This window comes from Podarcis filfolensis (genome assembly GCF_964270895.1).
Source record: "Podarcis filfolensis genome assembly, chromosome: 17".
In the NCBI taxonomy this organism is placed as follows: Eukaryota; Metazoa; Chordata; class Lepidosauria; order Squamata; family Lacertidae; genus Podarcis; species Podarcis filfolensis.
The window spans coordinates 19,508,895-19,524,119 of record NC_139621.1 but is presented as its reverse complement, the minus strand read 5'-3'; the positions used below and the strand labels follow the sequence as shown (position 1 = coordinate 19,524,119).

At 41.8% G+C, this 15,225-nt stretch overlaps 1 protein-coding gene across 2 annotated transcripts in view; it reads right to left on the bottom strand.

The window, feature by feature from the left end:
- Nucleotides 1–10,898: 10,898 nt before the first annotated feature.
- The window catches only part of SLC1A1 (solute carrier family 1 member 1), a 40,167-nt gene continuing 35,840 nt past the window's right edge, over nt 10,899–15,225 (bottom strand). For both annotated transcript variants that reach the window (XM_083593533.1, XM_083593534.1), the window contains exon 12: nt 10,899–13,918. In XM_083593533.1, coding sequence (XP_083449659.1) covers nt 13,669–13,918 — 250 coding nt within the window. In that variant the 3' untranslated portion in view covers nt 10,899–13,668. The remainder of the gene's footprint in view (nt 13,919–15,225) is intronic.

Below are 15,225 nucleotides of genomic sequence, written 5' to 3'. Positions count from 1 at the left end.
TGCGGGACTTGACATCTTTCCGCAGGGCCTGCAAGACAGAGCTGTTCCGCCGGGCCTTTGGTCGAGGCCCAGTCTGACCTCTCTCTTCCTCCAAGACCCTATATATAAGAGGCCTCTCTAACTCATCTCACCAGCTCATATAAATAGCTGAGCCTGCTGAGTACCTAAGGTTCCCAACCCCTATAGTCATAATTTGCGGGTTGCCTTCTGATCTTGTTTGATTTTAATCCGATTTTAAGCTGTATTTCAGTCAATTGCTGAATTTTACGTTTTAATGTATTTATATTTTGATGTTAGCCACCCTGAGCCCGGTTATGGCTGGGGAGGGTGGGATATAAATTATGATGATGATGATGATGATGATGATGATGATGATGATGTTATTTTGGACCCAGGTCTCCAATCTGTTAAGGTCATTTTGAATCTTGATTCTGTCTTAGCTTCCCGTTCTAGTTTGGTGTCATCTGCAAAACCCTCCTCAAGTCCTGCTGTGATCCTGATGATTATTGGCACCCGCTTCAGGATGCTATTTACATTTTTCTTTTAAAAAATGTTTACATTAAATACAAAGATCCAGGTCTTGTTTGTCCCATTGCGAATAGGAACAGAACTGCCTCTTTTTCCCATACAGAGGCTCAGTCACTATTGTATAAAATGTAGAAATTTATGACTGCATCTCCATGCTGTTGAAGATGCACCTGTTTAATTTATGACTGATGCTCAGCTGGAAAATGTAGTCTCTTTCAGTAGAAATGGAGTGAATCCTAACTCCAGCTTGCCAGCTCTGTCGTTGGAGGATTTTAAATCTGCATTTTTCACCTACGTTATTCCTGATCCTCTAAAGCAGACATTTCTGATTTGACTTTGTTTTAGCAGAGTACCATGAGATATTTCCCAGGATTTGCAAACTTAAATGCATGAATTAATCAAGAGCTAGCCAGAAGTTAAACTAATCTCTTTTCTATAGCAATGATGAGCTCATTACTATTTCACAGCCACCGACTGTGTGGCGAACATCCTTCTCTCCCCTCAGAAGCACTGAGCAATTTGAAATATTAATGTTTTATCTTTTAAGTTCTGCAGATACAGCCAATTAAATGCAACTTGCTACATGTGGTTGCTGTTCAAAACCCCTGCCATGTTTAAATGCCTTTACTGCATCAATACAACTACATGTGTGTTCACATCTTGAATGCATTGATGAGTGCATTCAAAACACTGAAATATAAATTCCTGCCATGTGAACCATCCACATGGGAATGGCCTTTTGGTATAATATATAACTTATTCTAAGGGATGCGGGTGGTGCTATGGTCTATACCACTGAGCCTCTTGGGCTTGCTCATCAGAAGGTTGGCGGTTCAAATCCCCGCGACAGGGTGAGCTCCTGTTGCTCTGTCCCATCTGCTTCCTGTGGCGGGAAAATAAATGGTGTTTCTGTGCACTCTGGCTTCTGTCATGGTGTTCCGTTGCATCAGAAGTGGTTTAGTCATACTGGCCACATGACCCAGAAAGCTGCCTGTGGACAAACGCTGGATCCCTCGGCCCAAAAGCGAGATGAGCACCCCACCCCATCGTCACCTTTAACCGTCCGGGGTCCTTTACCTTTATAACTTACCCTGCTGCTTGCTTTAGAGTAAATTAAATGGTTCATTCTTAAATCAGATTCAGGCTGCAATCTTATACATACTTGCCTGCAAGTAAGCCTGTTCCATCAACCAGGTCTGCCATACATTCCTGGACATTACTGGGATTTCAAAGACGGAATTGGTGGCCGGGGGGGAATTTCTGAAAGGCAGCGCTTTGTTGTGGATCTTAGGCAAGTCATCAAAAATTCTTGTTTTTGGGTTTTCCTTTAAAAAGCTCAACAATTTTGGTGGTTTCCTTTAAAAAAGAGCTCAACAATTTTGGGGTGTCCTGGTTTTTACTTTTGGAAATATGGCAACCCTACGTGGCCCAGCTGTGGCCCTATCTGGACAAGGTTAGCCTAACTACTGCTGTCTATGCTCTGGTAACCTCTAGGTCAGATTACTGCAACATGTTATACGTAGGGCTGCCTCTGAAGACGGTTCGGAAACTTCAGCTAGTGCAGAATTCAACGGCCAGGTTGCTCACCAGAGCAAGACAGTTTGAGCCTATTATACTGATCCTGGTCTGACTACATTGGCTGCCAATGTAGTTTTGGGGCCCAATTCAAAGTGCTGGTTCTGACCTATAAAGCCTTAAACGGCTCAGGACCACAATACCTCAAGGACCCGTATGAGCTGCCCTGGACTCTGTGTTCATCCTCTGAGGCTCTTCTTCGTGTGCCTCCTCCACATGAAGTCCAGAGAGTGGCAACATGAGAGCGGGGCCTTCTCTTTAGTGGCTCCCTTTTTGAGGAATGCTCTCCTCAGGGAAGTTCAGTTGGCACCTTTATTATATATTTTTAGGCGCCAGACGAAAACATTCCTCTTCAACCAGGCCTTTGCCTGATTAATATTCTATAGCCTTTTAATATGTATCTTTTATGGGTGTGTGGGTGTGGGTGTTATTGTTTCACTGTTTTCTTTCAATTATTTACTTACATTTTTATCTTGGCTTGCATTCTGTGAACCACCCTGGGATCTTGTGATGAAGAGCGGGATATAAATTTAATAGATAAATGAAGTAAAAATCAAACTCAAATGGTCGCAGTCTGCATACATAGAATTGCGCTGTTAGTCCTAGATCAGCAAAGCTGAAATAGCTGCATTGAAATTTGTTGTAGCATTTCTGCTTGATGCATTTGCTCCCCAGAAACATAAGGAACGACTGTCGTGATCCACAAGCCCAGAGGAGGGCAAGTGTGAGTGGTTTGATGCAGGCATGCCGAAGAAGGATGCCAAAAACGACAGAGTGGTCAGTTCCAGTGCTTTATTAGAAGAAAATATAAACTTTCAAAGCATCCTGCAGAGCCTTACTGCTGTAAAAGATTCAGGATGCCCACAAAAACATTTTGTATATTATTTTCAACATTATATGGATTTTTTATGCACTTTCTTCTAATAGATACAAACTGCTCCACAATATCCAAGATCCGCAGATTTCAAAGGACAATGGTGTTTCAGTTTGCATATTGCTTTGAATTAAGATCATTAAAATGCAAACAGAATTAATCTTATGCCCCAATTCCTGTTTATATGGGATAAAAAATTCAGAAATATAGGGCAAAATGTTGGCAACACTGGGATTTAGGCTAGAACTATGATCTACTGCAGACTACTGCAGGAGTGTGTTCAAGGATTTAAATTGGGCAAGACTTAGTCCTGAAACCTGTTGCCAGCATATGTGAAATAACAGTAAAACAGTAAAAACAGCAGTGCCTCAAAGACATGGAGAGAATGCATTTTTTCTTATTGCTAAATAGCCACAGTCTACCCCACACCTGGGATTAAGTAGAAAGGCTTTTAAGATTCAGAAGGTTCAGCTTCCCAGCAGGCTTATGGCTTGGCACACCCTGTGTTGGAAAAAGAAAATAATGACCTTGGACCACACTAATGCCTTATTTACAGCAAATTGCTAAGACAAAAGTTATGTCTCAACAGTTGGAAGAGGATCAAAGCAATTTTCTCTTCAAATTGCTGCTTTAAATGATTGCCCACCCCTAGCACCTTGTAGGGGAAGATTTATAGAAATAGAAACCTTAATGTGATGGCCGGCCTCTTTATTTCCGCTCTGATACTCCACACTGAACAGACATCGGACTGTAGTCTCCAATTCATTTCAATCAGTCGAGTTACTTAACCTTGGAAGGAGTAAAATTCCACATCGCAAAGCGGGGCTCTCGATTCACACCCAGATTTCTAGAATATGCTAAGGGAAGAAGCAGAAATATCTTCCTGCCTGCCTTCCCTGCCTGTGTAAGAATTTTGCCCTGAAAATGGGTGAACAATAGCTCAAGCAGAAAATAACTGAGAACCTGAGGACCATGTGCAGTTCGTAGGCTGAGGTGGGTCGCTACTACCGCTAAAAAGTGTCGCCTTTTTGGTGTCAGTCTGATTCATCAGCAGGGTCACTTTTAACTGGAGATGCAAATTAAGACCCGTCTCTCTTATTTTGATGTGTCACTGAGCAGAGAATGCAAAGGGAAATAGTAAAGATGGCCTTTTCTTCTTTAAATTACTCACATTTGAGTATTGCAAGAAAAAGGAAGGTGACCTGTGTTGAGCCATTTGGACACAGATCAAGCCAGAGTAGACCATAGCAATGAACTGTTTTGCTTTGAAGAAGAGCAGTACCATCCAATCTCCTCCACTGGATTAATGGGATGTCATTCACGCAGTTGGCTGAACAGCATGCTTTCTTCAGCCCATGGCTTCCAGCCCTGGGTTCCATCTTCATAACTGGCTCACTTCGCCATTTTACCAGGCCATCAGGGAAAGGGGGGCTGGGAAAGGGAGCTTGGCTGCTGTGGTAAAAATGTGGTCCCTCACCACCAGACCTTGGAACTGGAAGGAGAGCACAAACTGAGGAAGCGGAATTGGCTTTGCATCTGATGGGCACTTTGAACCATGACACAAAGTTCTCCTACACTCACTACGTTGAATAAGATGAGAAATCATGTCCTTTCTAAAAGGGCAAGTGTTGTGGTGAGACCTGGAGACCGACCTCCTGTGTTGTGGGTGGGTTGGATTGGTTAGCCACAACACCTGATTGCTAGGTCCCTTGATGTTGGGTTCAATCTGCCCAATGGGGCGCAGTGTAAACTGATCGAGGGACCTATATATACCCATGCACGTGACCCAGAGCTTCCTCTTTCTGCTCGTGCATTCGGAACACCCACCCACCTCTCCCTACATTTAGGGCATTTCCGATTGATCTTGCTATGCCGTTGTGTGTCATCTGACGTTGGGACAGGGGCACGGCAGGAATTTCCCCCACTTGGCTGATTGGCTGTTGCCATTTGGGTTTCGCCTGCCGCGTAGCAAATTGTCACAACTTGTAGGGTTGCGGATAGGCTCTGGTTCAGGTGATAGGGATGGGAGAACGCTCTCGCCATCCCTATGTGAAGGGTATGTGAAGGGCTGGAACGCCCTTCCAGCAGATGTCAAAGCGATAAACAACTACCTGACATTCAGAAGACATCTTAAGGCAGCCCTGTTCAGGGAAGTTTTTAACGTGTGATATTTTACTGTATTTTTGGTTTTTATGGAAGCCGCCCAGAGTGGCTGGGGAGGCCCAGCCAGATGGGCGGGGTATAAATAATAAATTATTATTATTATTATTATTATTATTATTATTATTATTATTATTATTATTATTATTATTATAAAGGAATCCATGGGTCCTATTGTCAACCTTTTCAACTGCATATTATTTCATAATCCATATTTTATATCTCTCCATAGCACTATTAAATTTGACAAGCAAAGCTATTTCCTCTACCAGGTTAGAGGAAGATTAGGCACATAATTATTATTGAATGTGACCAGGCAACAGCAAGCCCATAATGTTTTTGTATCTTGCCTTTTCAGTATATACGCCAGTGTAAGCAATCTCTTGGTTCTATAGAAATGTAACAAAACCAAAACAAAATTATGGACATAAAACCATGCCATCAGGGACTTAGTTAATCATTTTGAATTGCTGCAGTTTTCAGACCTCTAGTGAAGATGTTTTGAAAGCTCTCTGGCATAATTTCACACTTCCTAACCCTTCCCGGAAAATACTTGGCTTATCTTTGACTGGCATACTGAGGTTTTTCCACTATGATAGCCAGATGAGTGAATTGCTGTAGATCTTGCTGGATCTAGTCAGTGCTCAAATGCTTTGTAGGAGTTGGGCTGGTATGGAAGCTCTTAGTGCAACTTACAAGCCTCATCCTGATTAACCCTAATTTTAGCTATATTCCATCCCCTCCAACATTTCTCAGGTGCAAATAGGGACATCCTGTTCCAGGGGTCAGCAAACTTTTTCAGCAGGGGGCCGGTCCACTGTCCCTCAGACCTTGTGGGGGGTCCAGACTATATTTTGAAGAAGAAGAAGAAAAGAATGAATTCCTATGCCCCACAAATAACCCAGAGATGCATTTTAAATAAAAGGGCACATTCTACTCATGTAAAAACACGCTGATTCCCAGACCATCTGCGGGCTGGATTTAGAAGGCGATTGGGCCGGATCCGGTCCCCGGGCCTTAATTTGCCTACCCATGTCTATTCCATCCCCTCCAACAATTATCCAAACAAGGACATTGTGGCCGCCCATATCCTTAAAACACAGTAGCTAAGAGGGGTCAGTGTGAAAAGTAAAAGGGTTCGGGTCTCCCCATTAATTGAATCCTGGTGGAAATAGCTCAGCTCCATGTCAGATCCTAAATCCAGCACTCTTACGATTTAGGTCCAAACTGCATGTGGCAAAATTCATGTCATTTTGTCTTGTGTGGCTGGTGTTTGCTTGCTTGTTTCTTTTTTAAAATAACAACAAGCAAAAATGACTTGCACAGAGAATCCCAGTCTCGATCAGGAGTATAATATTGGGGGAGTGGCTTCTTCAAAATTGGGCCTCCTCGCACCCTCTATTTGCTATGTGAGCAAAATTCCTATGGGCACAAATAGGTATCTGGAGGACTGATTTGGGTCAGCCGAGGTATAGGGCAAAAGCCCCCTTCCCACCCAGCTCTGGTCCCAGTTCAGCTAATCCCCATAACAAACCCTGGTTTCCTTGTTGCTTCTATGGTAAGCGGGGGTTTTAGCACATGACTGTTCAGAATCAAGAACAAGATGCTTTGCAGATTTATATTTTTAAAATCCTCTTTGAATCAAATATAGAGGAAAAGTTCTTTTTTTTTACTTAAAACCATCCTGAAAGGTACAGATTTTCAAGGAAGCTTGTGTCTTTGCTTTAGAAAACATCATTTGTGAAAACAGGTGTGGTGTGGAGTGAAAGTTGTTTCTGATCAGGCTGCTGTCCTCACTCCCCATGCCTCTGAACATTGTGGCATGAGACCAGTGCTTTTTTTCTTTGAAAATGTTTAGGGGTACTCTCATTTTCCTACTCATATTGAAATATTGCACCTCAATGAGGCCAAACTTAGATTCACAAAATGTTTAGGGGTACGCGTACCCTCCCAAAAAAAAAAGCACTTCATGGAACATTATGGGTTTATAGCTTATCGATTGCAAACAGCAACGCCAAGGAATACATAGAAGCCATCAATCACACATCTACTTTTATTATTGAAGCCAGTTTGTAATAGGAAATAAACATCTATCTATAACTTGTAGAAGACATCTGAAGGCAGCCCTGTACGAGGAGGTTTTTAATGTTTGAGTTTTTTTGTGTTTTAATACTTTGTTGTCAACTGCCCAGAGTGATATTAGTCAAACGGCACAGTCCTGAGGTTTGACGGAACAGTGGCTTAATAAGATAAGATGGTATGTTACAACAGCATCAACATTCACTGAAATAATTAAGAAAGAAAAAGTAACAGTTTGAGAATCTTTGGTTCCTTTTTATCAAGCATATGAAATGAGAGTGCAAAAATAGAGTTATTTAAGGCTTTTCACTGCTATAATGTAAAATCTGTATTTCAATAAATCCATACGTTTAAAAAATAAATTATTGTATTTTTTAAATTCAATGAAGTTTAAATATACAATCAATTACATTATAAATTTATCAAAATATAATATGTTTTATGTGTATCTGTGGCCGTGTGTTATATAATAAATAATTTAAAAATTAGTAGGCCATTCCTTTTAAGCAATTAACATACAACTGAAACTAACTGGTACTTCTTCACATAATGGGTACGGTTAGTGGCTGAATCTCGATTAACTTAGCTGAAGTTCATTCCCACTGCAGTCAATAAGACATTAGTTAAATTATTACTAACCTGTTCCATTTATTTTAATCGGACTGAAATTCAACTGACTGGGGTGAGGGGCACTCGTAACCTTGGCCATTGCCCAATGAGACTGAATGGAGTGGTGGGGGCACAGTGGATGGGGTGGGAGATGCAGCGTTTGGGCCTGGACTGATCCAGGTCCCATCACCTGATGGCTGTAGGATCAACTCTGCCCCTCCCTCTCCCTGCCCTTGGAATGCCTCACTGTGGGTCTACCACTGGTGGGAGCACTTTTGCCTGCCTACAAATTCAGCAGCCAGCCGACTTAGTTGGCAAAGCTCTGTGTATGTTGGGGCGGCTACCTCTGCCCATCACAACCCATGACCACCCCCAGCCTGGTGCAAAGATGCGTGTGGAGTGCTCCGACAGTCTGGCTCCAACCAGGTGTTTGTGATTCACTGCCATTACAATGTGGTCATAGCCACTAAGTGAGCTTTAAAAGGGGGATTAGATCAGGGGTCAGCAAACTTTTTCAGCAGGGGACCAGTCCGCTGCCCATCAGACCTTGGGGGGGCAGACTATATTTTTTGGGGGAATTAATGAATTCCTATGCCCCACAAATAACCCAGAGATGCATTTTAAATAAAAGCACACATGCTACTCATGTAAAAACACGCTGATTCCCGGATCGTCTGCGGGCCGGATTTAGAAGGCAATTGGGCCAGATCCGGCCACCGGGCCTTAGTTTGCCTACTCATGGATTAGACAAATTAATGGAGGATAGTTTTATCACTGGCTTATGATGTCTATAGCAGAGCTCCTGGTGAAACATTCTGGGCCAATGGACTGTGATTTTGAAGGGATAATGTGACGTATTATATGGGATGATAACTCTTTCTAGATAGATCCCTAGTTTTCTGTCTGGTCCCTTCCATAGATTCTTCTTTGAAAAGCGTATGTGGATTTTAAGTCCTATGGAACATTTCCCCTCACACGATACATTTAAAATGGTAATGCATGAGCACAAAATGCTATTTCAAAAGTGACTTTAGACAGACATTTGTAGCAGCGTACTGGCTATGTTTGGAGATCACACCAGATCATAGATTGCTGCTGTGTGGATGAACTTTGGCCTCATGTACTTTCTCTCCCCCCCCTCCCAGAATGGCCACTATGAAATTGGAAGCATAGTTAGTTTTAATGGCAGTTGCTGGTTTCAGTGAAAGTACAAAATGCCAATACGTAGTTGAAAATGCAAGATAATAATAATAATAATAATAATAATAATAATAATAATAATAATAATAATACTACTAATAATAATTTATTTATACCCCGCCCATCTGGCTGAGTTTCCCCAGCCACTCTGGGCAGCTCCCAATCAAGTGTTAAAAACAGTACAGCATTAAATATTAAAAACTTCCCTGAACAGGGCTGCCTTCAGATGTCTTTTAAAGATAGGATAACTGTTTATTTCCTTCACATCTGCTGGGAGGGTGTTCCACAGGGCAGGTGCCACTACCGAGAAGGCCTTCTGCCTGGTTCCCTGTAACCTCACTTCTCGCAGTGAGGGAACCGCCAGAAGGCCCTTGGCGCTGGATCTCAGTGTCCCGGCTGAACGATGGGGGTGGAGATGCTCCTTCAGGTATACTGGGCCGAGGTTGTTTAGGGCTTTAAAGGTCAGCACCACCACTTTGAATTGTGCTCGGAAACGTACTGGGAGCCAATGCAGATCTCTCAGAACTGGTGTTATGTGGTCCCGGCGGCCACTCCCAGTCTAGCTGCCGCATTCTGGATTAATTGCAGTTTCTGGGTCACCTTCAAAGGTAGCCCCACGTAGAGCGCGTTGCAGTAGTCCAAGCGGGAGATAACTAGTGCATGCACCACTCTGTCATGCAGATGTGTTCAAACTCTTGTAGAGGAGAGTGTTACATCTGAACCAGGTCACAGTGTTGAGTGTCAGACTATGAACTTCACGACCACACGTCAGAAAGTCATGGTCACTGCGCTTAATTCATTGGGTGACATCCCGAAAACTTTAATGCAGTTTTATCGAATTTGTCAAGTTAGAAAACAAATTGTCAATATAGCACTAAAACAAATGCATACTCAACTATTCCAAGAAGTTTTGGAATCTGCCCTCGTAGTTTGTGCCAAACACTGTTTAAATTAAATTGGCTTACGTTGGGAATAAATCAGGCCCTGTGTACACAAAGGAGACAAGCTTTTTAATATTTTAAATGTACTCTTGACACATTTTGGTTATAAAGGGGATAACTAAACCAAAACTGTGAACTTCCACCTGTGGAAAAATTGCTGGCTGCCCTCAACACACTTTTCTGCATGCACGGTTAATACCATATGACTGCTTGATAGCAACTTCAAATACTCAGTTATCATGTGGTAATGTCTAGTGGCTTCAATGAAAATTAATTATAGTTGTGCACCTAAGCAGGCACACATTCCTCTCAAGACTCATGATACGATGCCTTGTATTGATTCCTGGCCAACTCATCAAAGAAAGAGTTTTTCCAGTGACGCTAGGGAGTTAGTGGTCCTGCTCCAGCAAGTCACGTCGCACTTGTACATGAACTTTTTTTGTGTGCATCAGCTTTATACAGACATACCTCATGTTATGTTTGCTTCATGTTACGTTCTTTCAGGTTATGTCCCACGGCGACCCGGAAGTACCAGAAAGGGTTACTTCCGGGTTTCACCGCTCGTGAATGCGCACAAGCGCTAAATCGCACTTCACGCTTGCGCACAAATGCCAAATCGCACCGTACACCTGCACAGATACGGCGCTTCAGGTTGCGCTCTTTTCATGTTGTGAATGGGCCTCCGGAACGGATCCCGTTCGCAACCAGAGGTACCACTGTACACAACTTGAACTTTTCTGCTTCACAAGATAAGCCACACCCGCTACACACACAGGAAACTGCTGTTGAGGAAAATACTGCAATTGGCTCTGTTATGCACGTGGATCTTTCTGCATATGTCTTTTAGAAAAGCCCCAATGTACTTATGTGTAACCCATTAGATGTGCTTTTGCAGTACCTCGACAAGTAGGAAGAATGAAAGTACACAGTGATCATAGTTCATGATGCTGTACACGGTTTATTCCACATGGGCATAACCATGAGAAATCTAGAAGATTAACAGATATAGCAGTATTATTTAATTTCCGTCTCATCCTTCGATCCCCAAAGGAACCCCCCCAAAGCAGTTCACAGAAACGTAAGTACAATCAAAACAGTCAACCTGATTTAAATATGCATATTATGTGACTAATGCTATTGTTTATTGTCAGACTGCTTGGGTTTGCTACAGCCAAAGCACATTTTGGATACTAGTCCCGAGCTTCCAATTTCCAAAGCTCTTATCTTTAGGTCTCGGTCGTGAGCCTGAGGACTGATACATCACTGTTTCTTTTGATTTATAAGCACCTGCTATAATATAGGTGACTTAATAATAAATCACATTTACTGGTCACAAGGAAACATGGGTCCCAGCCACAACTCACTCTCGAATAGCTTTGTGATATTTATCAGGGCTACTCTGGCAAAACCAGCTTCAGAAAAACCAGGCATTGTTTTTCTTCCATTCTAGTTTAACAGCTAGAACAGATGAGCAGAAGCCCACGTGATGTATTTGTTCCCAGGGAGAAGTCTGCATACAGATGTGGAGCAGGGATAGTTTGAAGGCAGGATGACTGTTTATTCAGATGAAAGAAAGGCAACATGTACAGTGGTGAAAGGACGAGTTACAAAAAGAAAGCTGCAAATAAAAGAATAAGCTCTACTGGCTCTGGATGTTTTTCTGTCTCTAGCAGTAGCAAAGCTGTACAAATATCTTTTAAAAAATAATTGTGCACAAGATAAAGAACTAATTTACACTGTACACGCCTTCATTTTGTATAAACATATCAACACTTTCACTTTGTATGCACACTGCATTTTTAGCTTATAATATTTAAATACATACAGTATTATGCCTCTCGGTTAAGGTGCAATTTATCAAAATGTATGCTAGATGTGATTTTGTTTGTTTGTTTCAGTTGTCTTTGGCACATATCCTGGCTTATTTACTGAATACAAAAGTGTAAGACCGAGTTTGTCTAATGCTACAGAAATTTTTATTTTTCTTGATAGCAATTAAGTGCATATTTTTCGGTTTAACACAAGCTTATTTACAAAAAAAGGAAAGGAAAGGTATTCTCTCTTAATTTTAGTCTGTGTTTCAAGTCAGGTAGCCAACAAGGGATGTGCACTCGAAATCATTTATACTTTGCAATAATTTTCATTGCAGGAAAAAGTGCACCATTAAAATACCTGGTATAAGTATTAGATAAAATGTTTAACATTATGGAATGGTTTGATAAAAAAGCCACACCCATGTAGCTGATATGAAAATATGTCTCCTTTATGCTACGAACACTTGTAAAATGCTAATATTTGTTCTTCACCATTCGAGGGCTGCTTTAAAGTTTGGGTTTTTATTGTCATGAGGCCTATCATATTGGCCACTGCAAGCTTTCAGATTAAATTATAAAATGAAAGTAAGAAGCAGGCAAACTGACACTCAGCTAACCACTAGCAATTATTCAGTGGGTATATTCTTGAAAGCATAAAATGTCGACAAGCTATGTCATGAATAGCTATGCAGTTTATTTTTATCTATTTTCCCTGGAGCTGATAAATACTGGTAGCTCTGAAGTTACTTCTTGCCACTTCCAAAAGAGGACTAATAAATGATGAAAGCTAAATTATGAGAGTTTCAATTTACAGCAAAGCTGTTATGATTGACTTAGCATTTGAAGTCCAGATATGTTCTTGCTATAAATTATGGTGTAAAAGAAAACATGAAAATGAAAGTTCTTTTGTAGTAATTTCCAATTTCCATACTATATAGTTTATTTAAAAAAAATATACACATACTTTTTAAAAGTTCACACGTACTGAAGGACCAGTCTCATCTCCTTTCTCTAACAGTTAATTAGCTACCAGAATGAACATTTGGCACAGTGCTGATTTGCAGAGAAATGTCAGAGATGGAATTTCAAATAAGAATTCCTTTTAAAGTTATTTTTAAAAGAAGAGTCTTCCTTTTTGAAAAACAAAAAGGAATTTCATGTGCAGAGTAGAGGAATGGGAACACCGCACTATGCTTCAGATATAAACCATATCCTTTGCTTTATTATCCCAACTTATCAGCATGGTCATCGCAAGCAGATACCTAGAATTCTCAAGAGATGGCTCTTTAAAAGAAAATACGTATTTGTGCAACTGGGATCAATCTGCCCTCAATGATCAGATGTTTCAAAAACAAAGAGCTGAGGAAAATCTGGAGCCTCTGTTTCAAAGCAACACACTTATCCTTTCGGTTTGCTAAATAATTTCATGCATGGTGATGTTCTTCAGAGTGCCGACACAGGTAAGACTTTGGCCTGTTTCAGTGTAGGGCCTCAGCTGTGTAGGGTTCCCTGACATTGTGTATTTGCCAGGGAACATATCTATGCTGAGAATATATCTATCACTGAGGCTCCTGAATAAATCAACACAACATATTGGCCATCCCGTTGTGAAATGGCCACGTTCTCAGCTGTGGGCAAAATTTAAATCTCCTTATAGCCTGCACAAGAAAAGGAGCCGGGCGATTGTGCTCTCTGTGTTGTGGCAGATCTGAGAAGGGGAGTTTTGTGAGACAGGATGTGTGTCTTCCTGTTTGCCTGTATGAATATAGGCAAAGAAGAAAAAATACAGCATGTGGGGTCTGAAGTGAGAGGGGCCCAGAATATGGCTCAACATAGGGCCTTCCCATGTCCTTTAATCCAATGTGGCTCCCTTGTCAGTCAATTTCATTCAGAACTGTGATGTCTGGGTGAATGATATGGTGTCTGATTTATCAATAGCAAAAGCTCCATTCACATAAGATTTCTTGGCCTCTGTTTCCTCACTGTCATCCTTTGTTGCTTTGTCCAGGGCAAAAGGGTTCACTATGTTGACTTCAGCACCAACGTCCATAAGTTCCAACTCCTTTTGCGAGAGCTTCTCCACAATTCCAGCACCAAAGGCATCGCCGAGGACATTCACCATTGTTCTGAATCTATCCCTATGGAATAAACATTTTGGGTCAGTCCGGGCAAGTTGACTAGGTCCAATCTATTTTTACAAAGGCAAAAGTTATACTGCTTCTGCAAAGTGTTTCAGTTCACAAGGCTGATTTTGTCATGAATGGCACAGAACCAGAACTCAAACAAAATGTGGGAAAGATCACATTCGAAAGCTCAGTTTTTTAAAAATATGAACTTTAAGCTCTGTGGAACGAATGTTAACATTTGCGTTTCAAAAATTCAACGTGAACTTTAAGTTCAGAGTGAACTGAGTTTTCAAGTGGACCCCAGCAATTGGAAATTTTTGCTTGTATTTATGCTTTCATGTAAAGATGGAAACTGGATCCTGAAACTAAGTCCCCCCCCTTTAAAAATCAAATTAAGAGGGCACTTGTTCTGCTAGCAGAAGGACTTGTTTGTGCAATGGAACTTCCAACTTCCTCTGTCTGCATCCCACACACCCCAAAATCTGAAGGGTTTGGGGAAATCCCTCTATGCTCAGGGAATGCATAGGGAAAGGAGAGGGAGGGCAAGTTTCGTTGCACAGCTGAAAGTCCTAGTGTTGAATACTACCCAGAGTTCTATACAAATTTGATATCTGCTCTAAGCAAATTCTGTAACTACACTAGCCTTTTTGGGGACTGTAGACTGGCATTGCTTAATGAGTGTCTTGATTTCATATACCCTCTATCAACTAGATAATGCTGCTGTTGCCAACCTGCATCAAAAATGAGATACATGGCAGAGGCAGTGGGAGATTGTGTGCAGTGGCATAGCGGGGTGGGTGGGCACCAGGGCAGGGGCACAAAATTGCTAGGGGGTGCAAAATTTCAACACCCAGTGCTGCCTCCATACAGCTGCGAACTTCTGTCACTGGGCTCCATGTGAACCAGGAAGTGACCTCTCCAGACAAGGGAATGGCTTTTCCTTTCTTATCTCTGTGGCTGCAATCTCCTGGGTGACATGGACACCGTTACACAGCTGAATGCGCATGTGTACTCTGCCGTTTCCCTCCCTCCCACCCACTCCACGCAGCTCCAGGTGCTAGCAACCCATGCTATGTAACTGATTGTGTGCACACTTAGACAGAAACAGGGGGCCAACGGGCTTGGCTACGGCTTAGAGTCAAGTCTATGCTCTGACTGCTTCTTCAGCATAGCCTGGTTCTGAAGACAACAGACAAAATCGCCTTGAGGCACTTGAGACAGGGGTTACATTGGAACGGTAGTGCACAATTTACTTACAAACACCACATTCTACAACTGGTTAAACAGCCCATTGAACGCTGTAAAACCAATCTCTGAGT